Raw genomic sequence first — 13,435 nt, 5'->3', positions numbered from 1 at the left:
AGAAATGGGTTGTGGTGACAGTGATCAGCCCTCAGCATGGATTGAGTAAAAAAAAAAACAAAAAACAAAAAAAAGCTACAACAGTTTGTCGTGACTCAGGAGGAAGAAGAGGCACCCTGTGAGCAGGTCTGCCATGATCGGTGTAGGAAGGAAAGGCCTGACCTCTTGCGTTTCAGGACCTCTCCCCTGGAGACTCCCCGCCAGGGACCCCGCCAGCTTCCCCGCTGTCCTCAGCCTGGCAGACGTTCCCTGAAGAGGATTCCGACTCCCCGCAGTTTCGAAGACGGGCCCACACGTTCAGCCACCCACCTTCCAGCACGAAGAGGAAGCTGAATTTACAGGATGGGAAGGCTCACGGGCTTCGCTCCCCTCTTCTGAGGCAGAGCTCCAGCGAACAGTGCAGGTGAGTCCAAAGCTCTCTCCAGAAGCTGGAACAGAATTCTCCTGTCACTCTCTTCTGACCACCGTGGAGTCAAGAGTTATTTGTGACTTCATGCTGTAGCCAACATTTAGTTGTCAGAAAAATAAATTGAATGGTAAAAACCTTCGTTACTAAGGGAAACAGGCAAGCTTTAAGGCACCCCGAAAGAGAAGAGTTAAAGCATTTTGGATGGAAATAGTTTTTGTTTTCCCAGAAAAATGTCGAAAACAAGATATCAGGCAGTTGTTTTGTCTGAAAAAGCTTCTGACAACGCATGTTCCTCAGTGTCTCTTTGATGATGGCTTTCATGAAACAGTCAGCAAATTTGCAAATAACATAGCAGAACTTCCTGTAAGCACAAGGGTTAAAAAAATCTCCTACATTACCTTTATACATGAGATAAAAATTGGCTGTATTTTTTTTCATAATAAATTAAAGCCAAATGTGAAAATTGTTAAAAATTTTATCTAGAATAAAGTGATGTTTACAAAGAAGAATACATATACCATAATTGACAGGAAGTATCCATTAGAAACTATCTTGCATGGTATTTAAAAAATATTTAACAAAATCATTTGGCATTTGGTAAGAGATAATAAAGGGGGTAAATTTGGAATTGTGGAATGATTATACTTCTTACCGTGTAGTACAAATCAGAATTTATATCCTAGAACTAATTTTGTTTTTCTTCGTTCCTATGAGTTTGGTTTCAGGAAACGGTCTGATAGGGGTTCCAGTCAGAGAGGAAAAAAAAAACCCAACAGAACTCTAAGTAAAAAGAAGATTAATTTTTATATTAGTTGTTATCAAATTTACCAGCTTTTCTTTTAAGGATGCAATTGAATGCTGATTGTTGTTTTTTGAATAATTTGATATTAAAAAATAAAATATTTAGGATATATAAAAATAAATTAATAAAACTAATTATCCTCAGATTTTCTTTTATGAAAAAGGATTAAGTATTCATGTATATATGAAAAATTTTAATGATCATTTATATTTACCCAAAACATTGTCTCTTTTTCCAGGAAAAATTATTTTCAAGAATTTAAAACATTAATTATTTTAAACAATTAATAATGTCTGTTTTTCCTTATGTTTTCCACATTTCATAATGTATATGCTCAAAGAACTTCTGTCAATATGAAAAGGTGCTATTTATATCATGGTAAAAACTTGCTATGAAAAGAATCTTCTGGAAAAAAAACTTTGTAGGAGATTTAGGGATTCAGATAAAACCATGGCTGCACAATGCCACAGGCTGCAAGAAAAGAACATGGACATTAACGTTTGTTAAGCCAAAGGTATTATGATGCCTTCCAACAACCAAACATGTTGTTCTTAAATTTTTAGAAGGGTTTATATCTTTAAAATAATTAAGTCTTTGAACTACTGATAATCAGTTTTTCCTTCTGGAACTTGTTTCCTGTAATTATTTGTGCTTTCCTACTTTTTCCCCTTGAAGTATCTTTTGCATGTCAAAACAAACACTTTTTGTCCTAAAATTGTTAAGAGCTTTTTAGAGACAAACACATATGCTTAGAAACGCTGCATAGATGAGGAATTCAGTTTGTGAACAATGAACTAGGTCATAGTCATCTAATAGAGAACTGCATGCATATAAGTTTTTTTCCATATAAATTCAGCCCTGATTACATTTATAGCGAGAACCTGTGTATATGCTATCTCATAGTGAATGAAGATTGTGCCAAAATGTAAATTAAGACAAATTTGCTGTATTTTCTGTACCCAGCATCCTTGCATCAGTTCGGCGCATGCACAAGGAGAGTAATTCTTCCTCCAGTCTTCCAAGTCTTCACACTTCCTTCTCTGCCCCTTCCTTCACTGCCCCCTCTTTCCTGAAAAGCTTTTACCAGAATTCAGGTAGACTGTCCCCACAGTATGAAAATGAAATCAGGTGAGATCAGTGTCCTGTTTGCAAAGCAACGTTTTCTGCAGTGATATACTGATATGTTACTAAGAAGTGGCTAATTAACTTTAGAGTGACATGAATGCATCTGTATGTTGTGCTTGTTCTAACCTGTTTCTAATATATTGGTTTCATTTCCAATTAATTTGAAGAAAACTTTTAAAACCAGTGTTTCCAAGCTTTTTGATGACATGATTATCTTACTTTAGGGATTATATTTTTTGTACTATTTGTGTGTTTCTTTGCCTTCGGCCCCAGAGTCTAAGCCTTGTTTTGTTTGGGGCAAGACCTGGTGCTAACACATAAGCAAACCTCCCCTGATCATGCCTTTTTTTCTTAGCTTCTCTGGACATACCTTATGGAACCCAAAAGCCACTGATTTAAACAACTATACTAAAGTAATGGATATGATATATCTTTAAGTATATAGAATATTTCCTAGGCGTTTCTCTGATTTTTTTCAATGACGTAGACCTTCTTTTCTGAATCTCAGTGTAAGTCACATAATGGGTAGAGGATCATGTTGATAGCAACTCTTTCAGGCAACATGAGGGAGCTCTTGAATCTTGTAGACATTCGATTTTGCTTTGTTTTTTGTCCCCAGTATTGAAAACGTGTAGCCTATTCAGTCTTATTCCTTGCTCTTATAGCTACACAAAATTAAATATAGTGATTTTTTAAGAATTGCCTTTAAAACTTTTTGAAATTATGAAATCTTACTGATCATGCAAATTCTCAGTGGGATATTCTAGCCTTTGGAAAGTGGTGGATTAACTTGGGAATTCTTCTCAAGGGGTTGTTGTTGGCTTAGAAGCTTCTGAGATTCATTCCTATTTTTATGTGTAGCTTGAGCCATTCATTTTTATTGCTGTATAGTATTCCATTCAATACAGCAGAATTTATCCACTCTCTTGCTGATGGATATTTGGGTTGTTTCTATTGTTCGATAATTGGCAATTTTTGCAGTCAGGGAGAGGAATACATGCTATCAACTAGCCTGTGTGCCACTAAAATCTTCTTGGGTATTCTTTGGCCTCCTTTCTTTTACATTTAGGGAACCCAAAAAGTTAGCATATAATTAGGTAACCCACAGTAACTAGTTAAATTAGAATAACGCTTGAATTATCCCTGAGTATCTTTTGTCCATGTGTGTCCATTTTTTTCATCCCAAGAAAGACGATTAATATTGGATTAATAAAATTTTGAATCTGAACCTTCCTCTGAATTAGTACAAAGTTATGTTGAAACATTGAATTGCTAGTGAAGAAAGTTGATGAAGAATTGATTTTAAAGGGTTTTTCAGCGACAACCTTATGGGAGAAGATTTAAAGGAAGATAGCCATAAAAATAGCATAATGTATATGGAATATGCAATGAATTTAGAGAACTGAGGATGTACACATATAAAAATGTCAGTTTGCCTCATCTCCATAGTACTACTTATTAAGAATACAGTGCTTTCAATGACACCCATTTGCAGTTTCCTGTTGTTATGTCAAAGTGAGCATCTGGAGAATCCCTGTTTCCTTCCAGAAATAGAACCATGCCTGAGGTGACAATTAGGAACAGCCATAAAAAGGTCAAAGACTAGCTGTGAATAGGTTATAGAGTACAAAAGCAGTGACTTTAAAAAAAAAGATTATAGTTTTTAATGTATGGCTATATGTTCATCTTCGGTAGTTTCTGCCTAGATGTATGTATCATTCTTGTGCCTAGCTTCCCTTAGCCTTCTGTACCTCATTCTAATAGGAGGGTATTGAAGTCAGAGGGCAAATATTTAGTTTTGTATTGAAAAAAATTCACTTCTTTGCAGTGATCTTATTTGAAATGCTATATTTAAGCATGTGGAGAACTTTTAAATTTATAGGATCATTAAAAATCATCGTATTTTCTGTACTTTGTGGTGTTCTCTTGGCTCTGAGAAGTTCTAAAAATCAGAGAACACTTTTTGGCATGTTTTTGTGTACTCTTTGTATGCTGTTTTGTAATTTGACAGCATAGAATCAATAAGCCAAAAAGACACTTAACATTTTTCGTTAAAAAGTACGCTAATCCCTAAAAACTAGACCGGAAAAAAAAAAAGTACGCTAATCGTAAGCATCCAGCTCCATGGATTATCACAGAGTGAACATCCCACGTCACCCCGACCCAGTCAATACATGGAATGCTACCAGCACACCTGCAGCTCCTCACGTTTTCCCACCCAATCTCTACCCCACATCCTGACCTCAAACACCATAGTTTAGTTTTGCCTGGTTTTGAACTTTCTATAAATGGAATGATACAGCATAAATTCTTTTATATCTGGCTTCCTTCACTTAAGTTAGTTTATGAGATTCATTCCTATTTTTATGTGCACTTCAGTTCATTCATTTTTATTGCTGGATAGTATTTCATTTACTATATCACAGTGCATTCATTTGCAAGTGGACATGTGGGTTATTTCTAGTCCTTTGGCTTTTAAAGTGTACTCTCCCTGGATATTATTATACATGTCTATAGTGGTACATACCCATGCATTATTGATGACTATCTACACAGTAGTAAAATTATTGGTCAAAATTCACTCTCAATAGGTTTATTTCAATTAGTAAGTCACTTAGACATAAATTTACTAGTTAGAATCTTGGAGAGAGTTTTTAAAAAATTGGTATTGTGAAACGATTCCAAATTTACAGGAAAGTTGCAAAAATATTATGGAGAACTGCTAACTCTTTATCCAGATTCATCAATTTTTAACATTTGCTTTATCAGTCTGCCTGTTTACATGTATATGTACATACATACATATATATATACATATATTTTTTTATTCTAAGCCATTTGTGAGTAGGTTGCAGATATCATGTCCTTTTACTCTGAATACTTTAGTGTGAATTTCCTAAGAATGAGGATATTCAAGAGTGTGGTTTTATGTCAGTAATTTCTGAACTCTACATCTCTCATTATTCCTGGTTTCAGAGAAAACATCATATGCACACAATTACCATGATATCTAGAACTATTCAGAATAGAAAGGAGGTCCATAAAACTATGAAATATAATTTTCTTTTCACTTGGGTAACTCATATCTTATTAGATGCATAGAATGGATCTCTAAATATTCATAGTCAAGTAAGGTATGTAATTTTCTTTTTTTTTTTTAAATAGATCTTTATTGGAGTATAATTGCTTCACAATACTGTGTTAGTTTCTGTTGCACAACAAAGCAAATCAGCCATATGCATACACATGTCCCCATATCGCCTCCTTCCCATCTTCTCTATCCCACCCCTCTAGGTCATCGCAAAGCACCCAGCCGATCTCCCTGTGCTATGCTGCTGCTTCCCACCAGCCAACTATTTTACATTTGGTAGTGTATACATGTGGATGCTACTATCACTTCGCCCCAGCTTGGCCCTCCCACCCCATGTCCTCAAGTCCATTCTCTATGTCTACCTCTTTATTCCTGCCCTGCAACTAGGTTCATCAGTACCATTTTTTTTTTTTTTTTTTAGATTCCATATATACGCGTTAGCATATGGTATTTGTTTTTCTCTTTCTGACTCACTTCACTCTGTATGACAGACTCTAGGTCCATCCACCTCACTACAAATAATTCAATTTCGTTTCTTTTTATGGCTGAGTACTATTCCATTGTATATATGTGCCACATCTTTATCCATTCAACTGTCGATAGACACTTAGGTTGCTTCTATGTCCTGGCTATTGTAAATAGAGCTGCAGTGAGCATTGTGGTACATGTGTCTTTTTGAATTATGGTTTTCTCAGGGTATATGCCCAGTAGTGGGATTGCTGGGTCATATGGTAGTTCTATTTTTAGTTTTTTTTAATAGATTTTTTTTTTTAAAGGAATTCCTTTATTTTTATTATTTATTTATTTTTAGCTGTGTTGGGTCTTCGTTTCTATGCAAGGGCTTTCTCTAGTTGCAGCAAGCGGGGGCCGCTCTTCATCGCGCTGCGCAGGCCTCTATCGCAGCCTCTGTTGTTGCGGAGCCCAGGCTCCAGACGCGCAGAGCTCAGTAGTTGTGGTTCACGGATCTAGCTGCTTCGCGGCATGTGGGATCTTCCCAGAGCAGGGCTCGAACCCACGTGCCCTGCATTGGCAAGCTGACGCTCAACCACTGCGCCACCAGGGAAGCCCATATTTTTAGTTTTTTAAGGAACCTCCCTACTGTTTTCCATAGTGGTCGTATCAATTTACATTCCCACTAACAGTGCAGGAGGGTTCCCTTTTCTCCACACCCTTTCCAGCATTTATTGTTTCTAGATTTTTTGATAATGGCCATTCTGACCAGTGTGAGGTGATACCTCATTGTAGTTTTGATTTGTATTTCTCTAATAATTAGTGACGTTGAGCATGTTTTCATGTGCCTCTTGGCCATCTGTATGTCTTCCTTGGTGAAATATCTGTTTAGGTCTTCCACCCATTTTTTAACTGGATTGTTTGTTTTTTTGATATTGCACTCCATGAGCTGTTTGTATATTTTGGAGATTAATCCTTTGTCTGTTGTTTCATTTGCAAATATTTTCTCCCATTCTGAGGGTTGTCTTTTTGTCTTGTTTATGGTTTCCTTTGATGTGCAAAAGCTTTTAAGTTTCATTAAGTCCCATTTGTTTATCTCTGGGCATTCTATCCTGTACCATTGATCTGTATTTCTGTTTTTGCGCCAGTACCGTATTGTCTTGATTACTGTAGCTTTGTGGTATAGTTTGAAGTCAGGGAGCCTGATTCCTCCAATTCCGTTTTTCTTTCTCAAGATTGCTTTGGCTATTTGGGGTCCTTTGTGTTTCCATACAAATTGTAAAATTTTTTGTTCTAATTCTGTGAAGAATGCCATTGGTAGTTTGATAGGGATTGCAATGAATCTATAGATTGCTTTGGGTACTATAGTCATTTTCATAATACTGATTCTTCCGATCCAAGAACATGGTATATTTCTCCATCTGTTTATGTCATCTTTGATTTCTTTCGTCAGTGTTTTATAGTTTTCTGAGTACAAGTCTTTCACCTCCTTAGGCAGGTTTATTCCTAGGTATTTATTCTTTTTGTTTCAGTGTTAAGTGGGAGTGTTTCCTTAATTTCTCGTTCTGATTTTTCATTGTTGGTGTATAGGAATGCCACAGATTTCTGTGCATTAATTTTGTATCCTGCAACCTTACCAAATTCATTGATTAGTTCTAGTAGTTTTCTGGTGGCATCTTTAGGATTTATTATGTATAATATCATGTTATCGGCAAACAGTGACAGTTTTACTTCTTCTTTTCCAATTTGTATTCTTTTTATTTCTTTTTCGTCTCTGATTGCTGTGGCTAGGACTTCCAATACTATGTTGAATAAGAGTGGAGAGAGTGGACATCCTTGTCTTGTTCCTGATCTTAAAGGAAATGCTTTCAGGTTTTCACCATTGAGTAGGATGCTTGCTGTGGGTTTGTCATATATGGCCTTCATTATGTTGAGGGAGGTTTCCTCTATGCCCACTTTCTGGAGAGTTTTTATCATAAATGGGTGTTGAATTTTGTCAAAAGCTTTTTCTGCATCTATTGGGATGATCATATGGTTTTTATTCCTTAATTTGTTAATGTGGTGTATCACATTGATTTGCTTATATTGAAGAATCCATGCATCTCTGGGGTAAATCCCACTAGATCATGGTGTACGATCCTTTTAATGTGCTGCTGGATTCTGTTTGCTAGTATCTTGTTCAGGATTTTTGCATCTATGTTCATCAGTGATATTGGTGTATAATTTTCATTTTTTGTGATATCTTTTTCTGGTTTTGGTATCAGTGTGATGGTGGCTTCATAGAATGAATTTGGGAGTGTTTCTCCTTCTGCAATTTTTTTGGAAGAGTTTGAGAAGGATCGGTGTTAGCTGTCCTCTAAATGTTTGATTGAATTTGCCTGTGAAGCCATCTGGTCATGGACTTTTGTTTGTTGGAAGATTTTTAATTACAGTTTCAATTTCATTACTTGTGATAGGTCTGTTTATATTTTCTTTTTTTATAAGATATCTTTTTTATTTTTTTAAATTTTTATTTATTTATTTATGGCTGTGTTAGGTCTTCGTTTCTGTGCGAGGGCTTTCTCTAGTTGTGGCAAGCGGGAGCCACTCTTCATCGCGGTGCGCGGGCCTCTCACTATCGCGGCTTCTCCCGTTGCGGAGCACAGGCTCCAGACGCGCAGGCTCAGTAATCATGGCTCACGGGCCCAGCCGCTCCGCGGCATGTGGGATCTTCCCAGACCAGGGCTCGAACCCGTGTCCCCTGCATTGGCAGGCGGATTCTCAACCACTGCGCCACCAGGGAAACCCCTGTTTATATTTTCTAATTCTTCCTGGTTCAGTCTTGGAAAATTGTACCTTTCCAAGAATTTGTCCATTTCTTTGTTGTTGTCCATTTTATTGGCATAGAGTTGTTTGTAGTAGTCTCGTATAATCCTTTGTATTTCTGCAGTGTCAGTTGTGATGTCTCCTTTTTCATTTCTAATTTTATTGATTTGTGCCCTCTCCCTTTTTTTCTTGATAAGTCTGGGTGAGGGTTTATCAATTTTGTTTATCTTCTCAAAGAACCAGCTTTTCATTTTATTGATCTTTGCTACTGTTTTCTTCATTTCTGTTTCATTTATTTCTTCTCTGATCTTTATTATTTCTTTCCTTCTGCTGACTTTGGGTTTTCTTTGTTCTTCTTACTCCAGCTGTTTTCAGTGTAGGGTTGGATTGTTTATTTGAGATTTTTCTTGTTTCTTGAGGTGAGATTTTATTGCTATAAACTTCCCTGTTAGAACTGCTTTTGCTGTGCCCCATAGGTTTTGGGTCATTGTGTTTTTATTGTCATTCGTTTGTATGTATTTTTTAATTTCTTGTTTGATTTCTTCAGTGATCTCTTGGTTATTTAGTAGTGCACTGTTTAGCCTCCGTGTATTTGTGTTTTTTACAGTTTTTTTCCTGTGATTGATTTCCAATCTCGTAGCGTTGTGGTTAGAAAAGATGCTTGATACGATTTCAGTTTTCTTAAATTTTCCGAGGCTTGGTTTGTGACCCAGTATGTGATCTATCCTGGAGAATGTTCCATGTGCACTTGAGAAGAAAGTGTATTCTGTCACTTTTGGGTGGAATGTTCTATAAACATCAGTTATATCTATCTGGTCTATTGTGTCATGTAAAGCTTGTGTTTCTTTATTTACTTTCTGTTTGGATGATCTGTCCATTGGTGTAAGTGGGTGTTAAAGTCCCCTACTATTATTTTGTTACTGTCGATTTCTCCTTTCATGGTTGTTAGCATTTGCCTTATGTATTGAGGTGCTCCTGTGTTGGGTGCATAAACATTTATAATTGTTATATCTTCTTCTTGGATTGATTCCCTTGATCATTATATAGTGCCCCTCCGTATCTCTTGTAGCTGTTTTTATTTTAAAGTCTATTTTATCTGATACAAGTATTGCTACTCCAGCTTTCTTTTGATTTCCATTTGCATGGAATATCTTTTTCCATCCCTTCACTTTCAGTCTGTATGTGTCCCTAGGTCTGAAGTGGGTCTCTTGTAGACACCATATGTATGGGTCTTGTTTTTGTATCCATTCAGCAAGTCTGTGTCTTTTGTTTGGGGCATTTAATCCATTTACATTCAAGGTTATTATCAATATGTATGTTCCTATCACCATTTTCTTAACTGTTTTGGGTTTGTTTTTTTGTGGGTCTTTTCCTTCTCTTGTGCCTCCCGCCTAGAGAAGTTCCTATAGCATTTGTTGTAAAGGTGGTTTGGTGGTGCTGAATTCTTTTAGCTTTTGCTTGTTTGAAAAGCTTTTGACTTCTCCATCGAATCTGAGTGAAATCCTTGCTGGGTAGAGTAATCTTGGTTGTAGGTTTTTCTCTTTCATCACTTTAAGTATATCCTGCCACTCCCTTCTGACCTGCAGAGTTTCTGCTGAAAAATCAGCTGATAACCTTATGGGGATTCCTTTGTATATTATTTTTTGTTTTTCCCTTGCTGCTTTTAATATTTTTTTCTTTTAATTTAATTTTTGTTACTTTGATTAATATGTGTCTTGGTGTGTTTTTCCTAGCGTTTATCCTGTAAGGGACTCTCTGTGCTTCCTGGACTTGGGTGACTATTTCCTTTCCCATGTTGGGGGTGTTTTCATCTATACTCTCTTCATATATTTTCTCAAACCCTTTCTTTTTCTCTTCTTCTTCTGGGACTCCTATAATTCGAATGTTGGTGCGTTTAGTGTTGTCCCAGAGGTCTCTGAGATTGTCTTCAATTTTTTTCATTATTTTTTCTTTATTCTGCTCCTCAGTAATTATTTCCACCATTTTGTCTTCCAGTTCACTTATTCGTTCTTCTGCCTCAGTTATTCTGTTAGTGATTCCTTCTAGTGTATTTGTCATTTCAGTTATTGTGTTGTTCATCTCTGTTTGTTGTGTAGTTCTTCTAGATCTTTGTTAAACATTTCTTGTATTTTCTCAGTCCGTGACTCCATTCTATTTCCAAGATTCTGGATCATTTTTACTATCATTACTCTGAATTCTTTTTCAGGTAGATTGCCTATTTCCTCTTCGTTTATTTGGTCTTATAGGTTTTTACCTTGCTCCTTTATCTGTGATGTATTTTTCTGCCATCTCATTTTTTTTTTTTTTATGAGTGGGATTGTGTTCCTGTTTTGCTGGTTGTTTGGCCTGAGGCTTCCAACACTGGAGTTTTTAGGCTATTGGGTAGAGCTGGGTCTTGGTGCTGAGATGAAGAGCTCCGTGAGAGCTCCCTCTGATGAATATTCCCTGGGGTCTGAGGTTCTCTGTTAGCCCAGTGGTTTGGACTCGGAGCTCCCACTGCAAGAGCTTCCACCCGCCCCTGGGCTCATGAACCAAGATCCTACATGCTGCCTGGGGCGGCAAAAAAAAAAACAGAACAATAACAAAGTAAAAAATAAAATTAGACTGGGAAGCTAACAGATATGTTAGGAAGAATATAAAAGTAAAAATATAGATGAATCAATAACTGGAAGGTACACCAGTACTACAATAGCAAAAAAGAGGAGGAGGGAAAAGAAAAAAAGGGGGTGGGGAGCGGGGAGAAGGCCTTGGCTGTGGAGGGCGGGGCCTAAGCAAGGGAGAGGTTTGGGTGGTGGGCGGGGCCAATGCTCAGGACCCACAGGGCTGGAAAAGGCCCTGGCGGCTGTGGGGGGGTGGGGCTTAGGCTCAAGGAACAGAAGGGCCCCAGGCCTGTCCCCCAGCCCAGTCTCAGAGGGCAGGGAACCTCGCCTGGGAGCCTAGCAGGCTTCCTGGGCTGGAGTGGGCAGGGCAAACGCCCTACTCTCCTCTCCCACTTCTCCCAGAGGGCTCCTCCCACCTGCCTCTCCTGATCTCCCTGGATTCCCTTCTAAGCCCCCAGGACCAGTTCGGCTGGGGTGGGGGGCCTTGGAGGGCAGAGGACCAGCCTGGGAGCTCAGCAGTCTCCCCTGGCCCGAGTGGGCGGGGCAATCAACCTCTCCACTCCTCTCTCGGTCCTACTGGATGGCCCCTCCCGCCTGCCTCTCCTGATCTCCCCGGCCTCCCTCCTATGCCCCCAGGACCTACGTGGCCTGGATGGGGCTTTGGATGGGGGGTACCAGCTTGGCAGCTCAGCAGGCTCCCTGGCCCGAGTGGGTGAGGCGATTGCCCTCCGCTCTTTTCCCGCTCTTCCCTGAGAGTCTCTCCCGCCTGCCTCTCCTCAACTCCCCAGCCTCAGGGGAGCCAATCCTGTCTGGCCTCCACTTCTCCTCCCCCCTCAGTCCCCCTTCATCCTACCAATTCACTTTGGGGTTCCTCCCGTCTCCTTGGGCATCAGAGTCCCCTCCCAGTGGCCGGCAGGTGCCCTAGTTGTGGGGAGACGCTAACTGCGTGTCTTCCCACACCAGGTATTTTCTTTTCATTTGGGTAACTCATATCTTATTAGATGCATAGAGTGGATCTCTAAATATTCATAGTCAAGTAAGGTATATGGTAGGTTAGCACATAGGCTAACAAATACTATTTAAAGAGCATGTTAATGTGAAATTTTAAATTCAGGTTAGGCATTCTTCTCCAGGACCACGATTCTGAATTATTAAAAACATGTAGATTATTGTTTATAAGCAGGCTGAGAAAAAGAAGCCAAGATCTTTTTAATATCATGGTTTATTGATTAGTAGGTTCATTTGCAGAGCACTGAGATGCTAAAGGAAAGAGAGTACACATACGTTTTGTTTTACCTTCAAATTAATTCTTAAAAATTTAATGTTATTTCATTGTGTAGTAGCTAAAATATAATTGTGTATGATGAGATGGTATATTTATATAACATCCATTTATCAAATATAATATATCCTTTTATAAACAAGCATCTTTGTTCCTCCTTATTATTGCTTCTCAGCTTTTAAGCCTATATTTTAAAAATATTTATATTGAAATTCATTGGTCAAATGATAGCCATTACTTCTGCTTATAAAACTTTTCAATGAGAAAATAGATTTTTGCTGGTAAGTACTTCGTGGTAGTTTTGGTTCTATAGTTCTCTCATATTCACTGAGAAAAATAGTGTAATCACTCATTATGGTACATTATTGAAATTATCTGTGCTTTATTCACGTCTTATGGGAATGCCTTTTTATTCTAAATCCTGGTTTGGGACATCTCTCTTTCTCTATGCTAATGCTGTTCCTTGTTTTCCTGTTGTACTAGACGGGACACTGCTTTAGAATCAAGGTGATTAGAGGCCTAAATATTTTTGTTTAAAACTTTATTAATTCTTCCAACTGATTATCACCATTAATTTAAAAATCAGTTTTGGCTGTCTCCTGAATGCATGCCATCCTCCCAGTGCTGTGAAGGGTATATAGTAGGGGAAACGTGATGCCTGGTGTAATCAAAGACCATGAATGATCATATAAAAGGTTGATTGCAAATAGAAATCCTGTTTCTAGTCTATTCCATGTTGGCATTCTTTAGGACTGTGCTGTGGCCTTCAAGCAAAAACTAATTAAAATTTTGAACTAATGGAAGTTAATTTGCTAGTTTGGAGGTGCATGTGTACATTAGAGGAGTTTATTTCAAATCCCAAGAAGATGCA

General features: G+C 38.0%; 1 protein-coding gene across 7 annotated transcripts in view; it reads left to right on the top strand.

Annotated features, from left to right (window-relative positions):
- TBC1D4 (TBC1 domain family member 4) overlaps nt 1–13,435 on the top strand; it is a 248,147-nt gene that overhangs the window by 201,536 nt on the left and 33,176 nt on the right. For 6 of the 7 annotated variants that reach the window (XM_082365918.1, XM_082365916.1, XM_082365914.1 and 3 more), the window contains 2 exons: nt 177–403; nt 2,175–2,339. In XM_082365918.1, coding sequence (XP_082222044.1) covers nt 177–403; nt 2,175–2,339 — 392 coding nt within the window. The remainder of the gene's footprint in view (nt 1–176; nt 404–2,174; nt 2,340–13,435) is intronic. The other variant, XM_082365915.1, reaches the window with a different exon arrangement.

This window comes from Balaenoptera borealis (assembly GCF_965194805.1).
Source record: "Balaenoptera borealis genome assembly, chromosome: 18".
NCBI lineage: Eukaryota > Metazoa > Chordata > Mammalia > Artiodactyla > Balaenopteridae > Balaenoptera > Balaenoptera borealis.
This window is presented reverse-complemented; position numbering and strand designations above follow the sequence as displayed.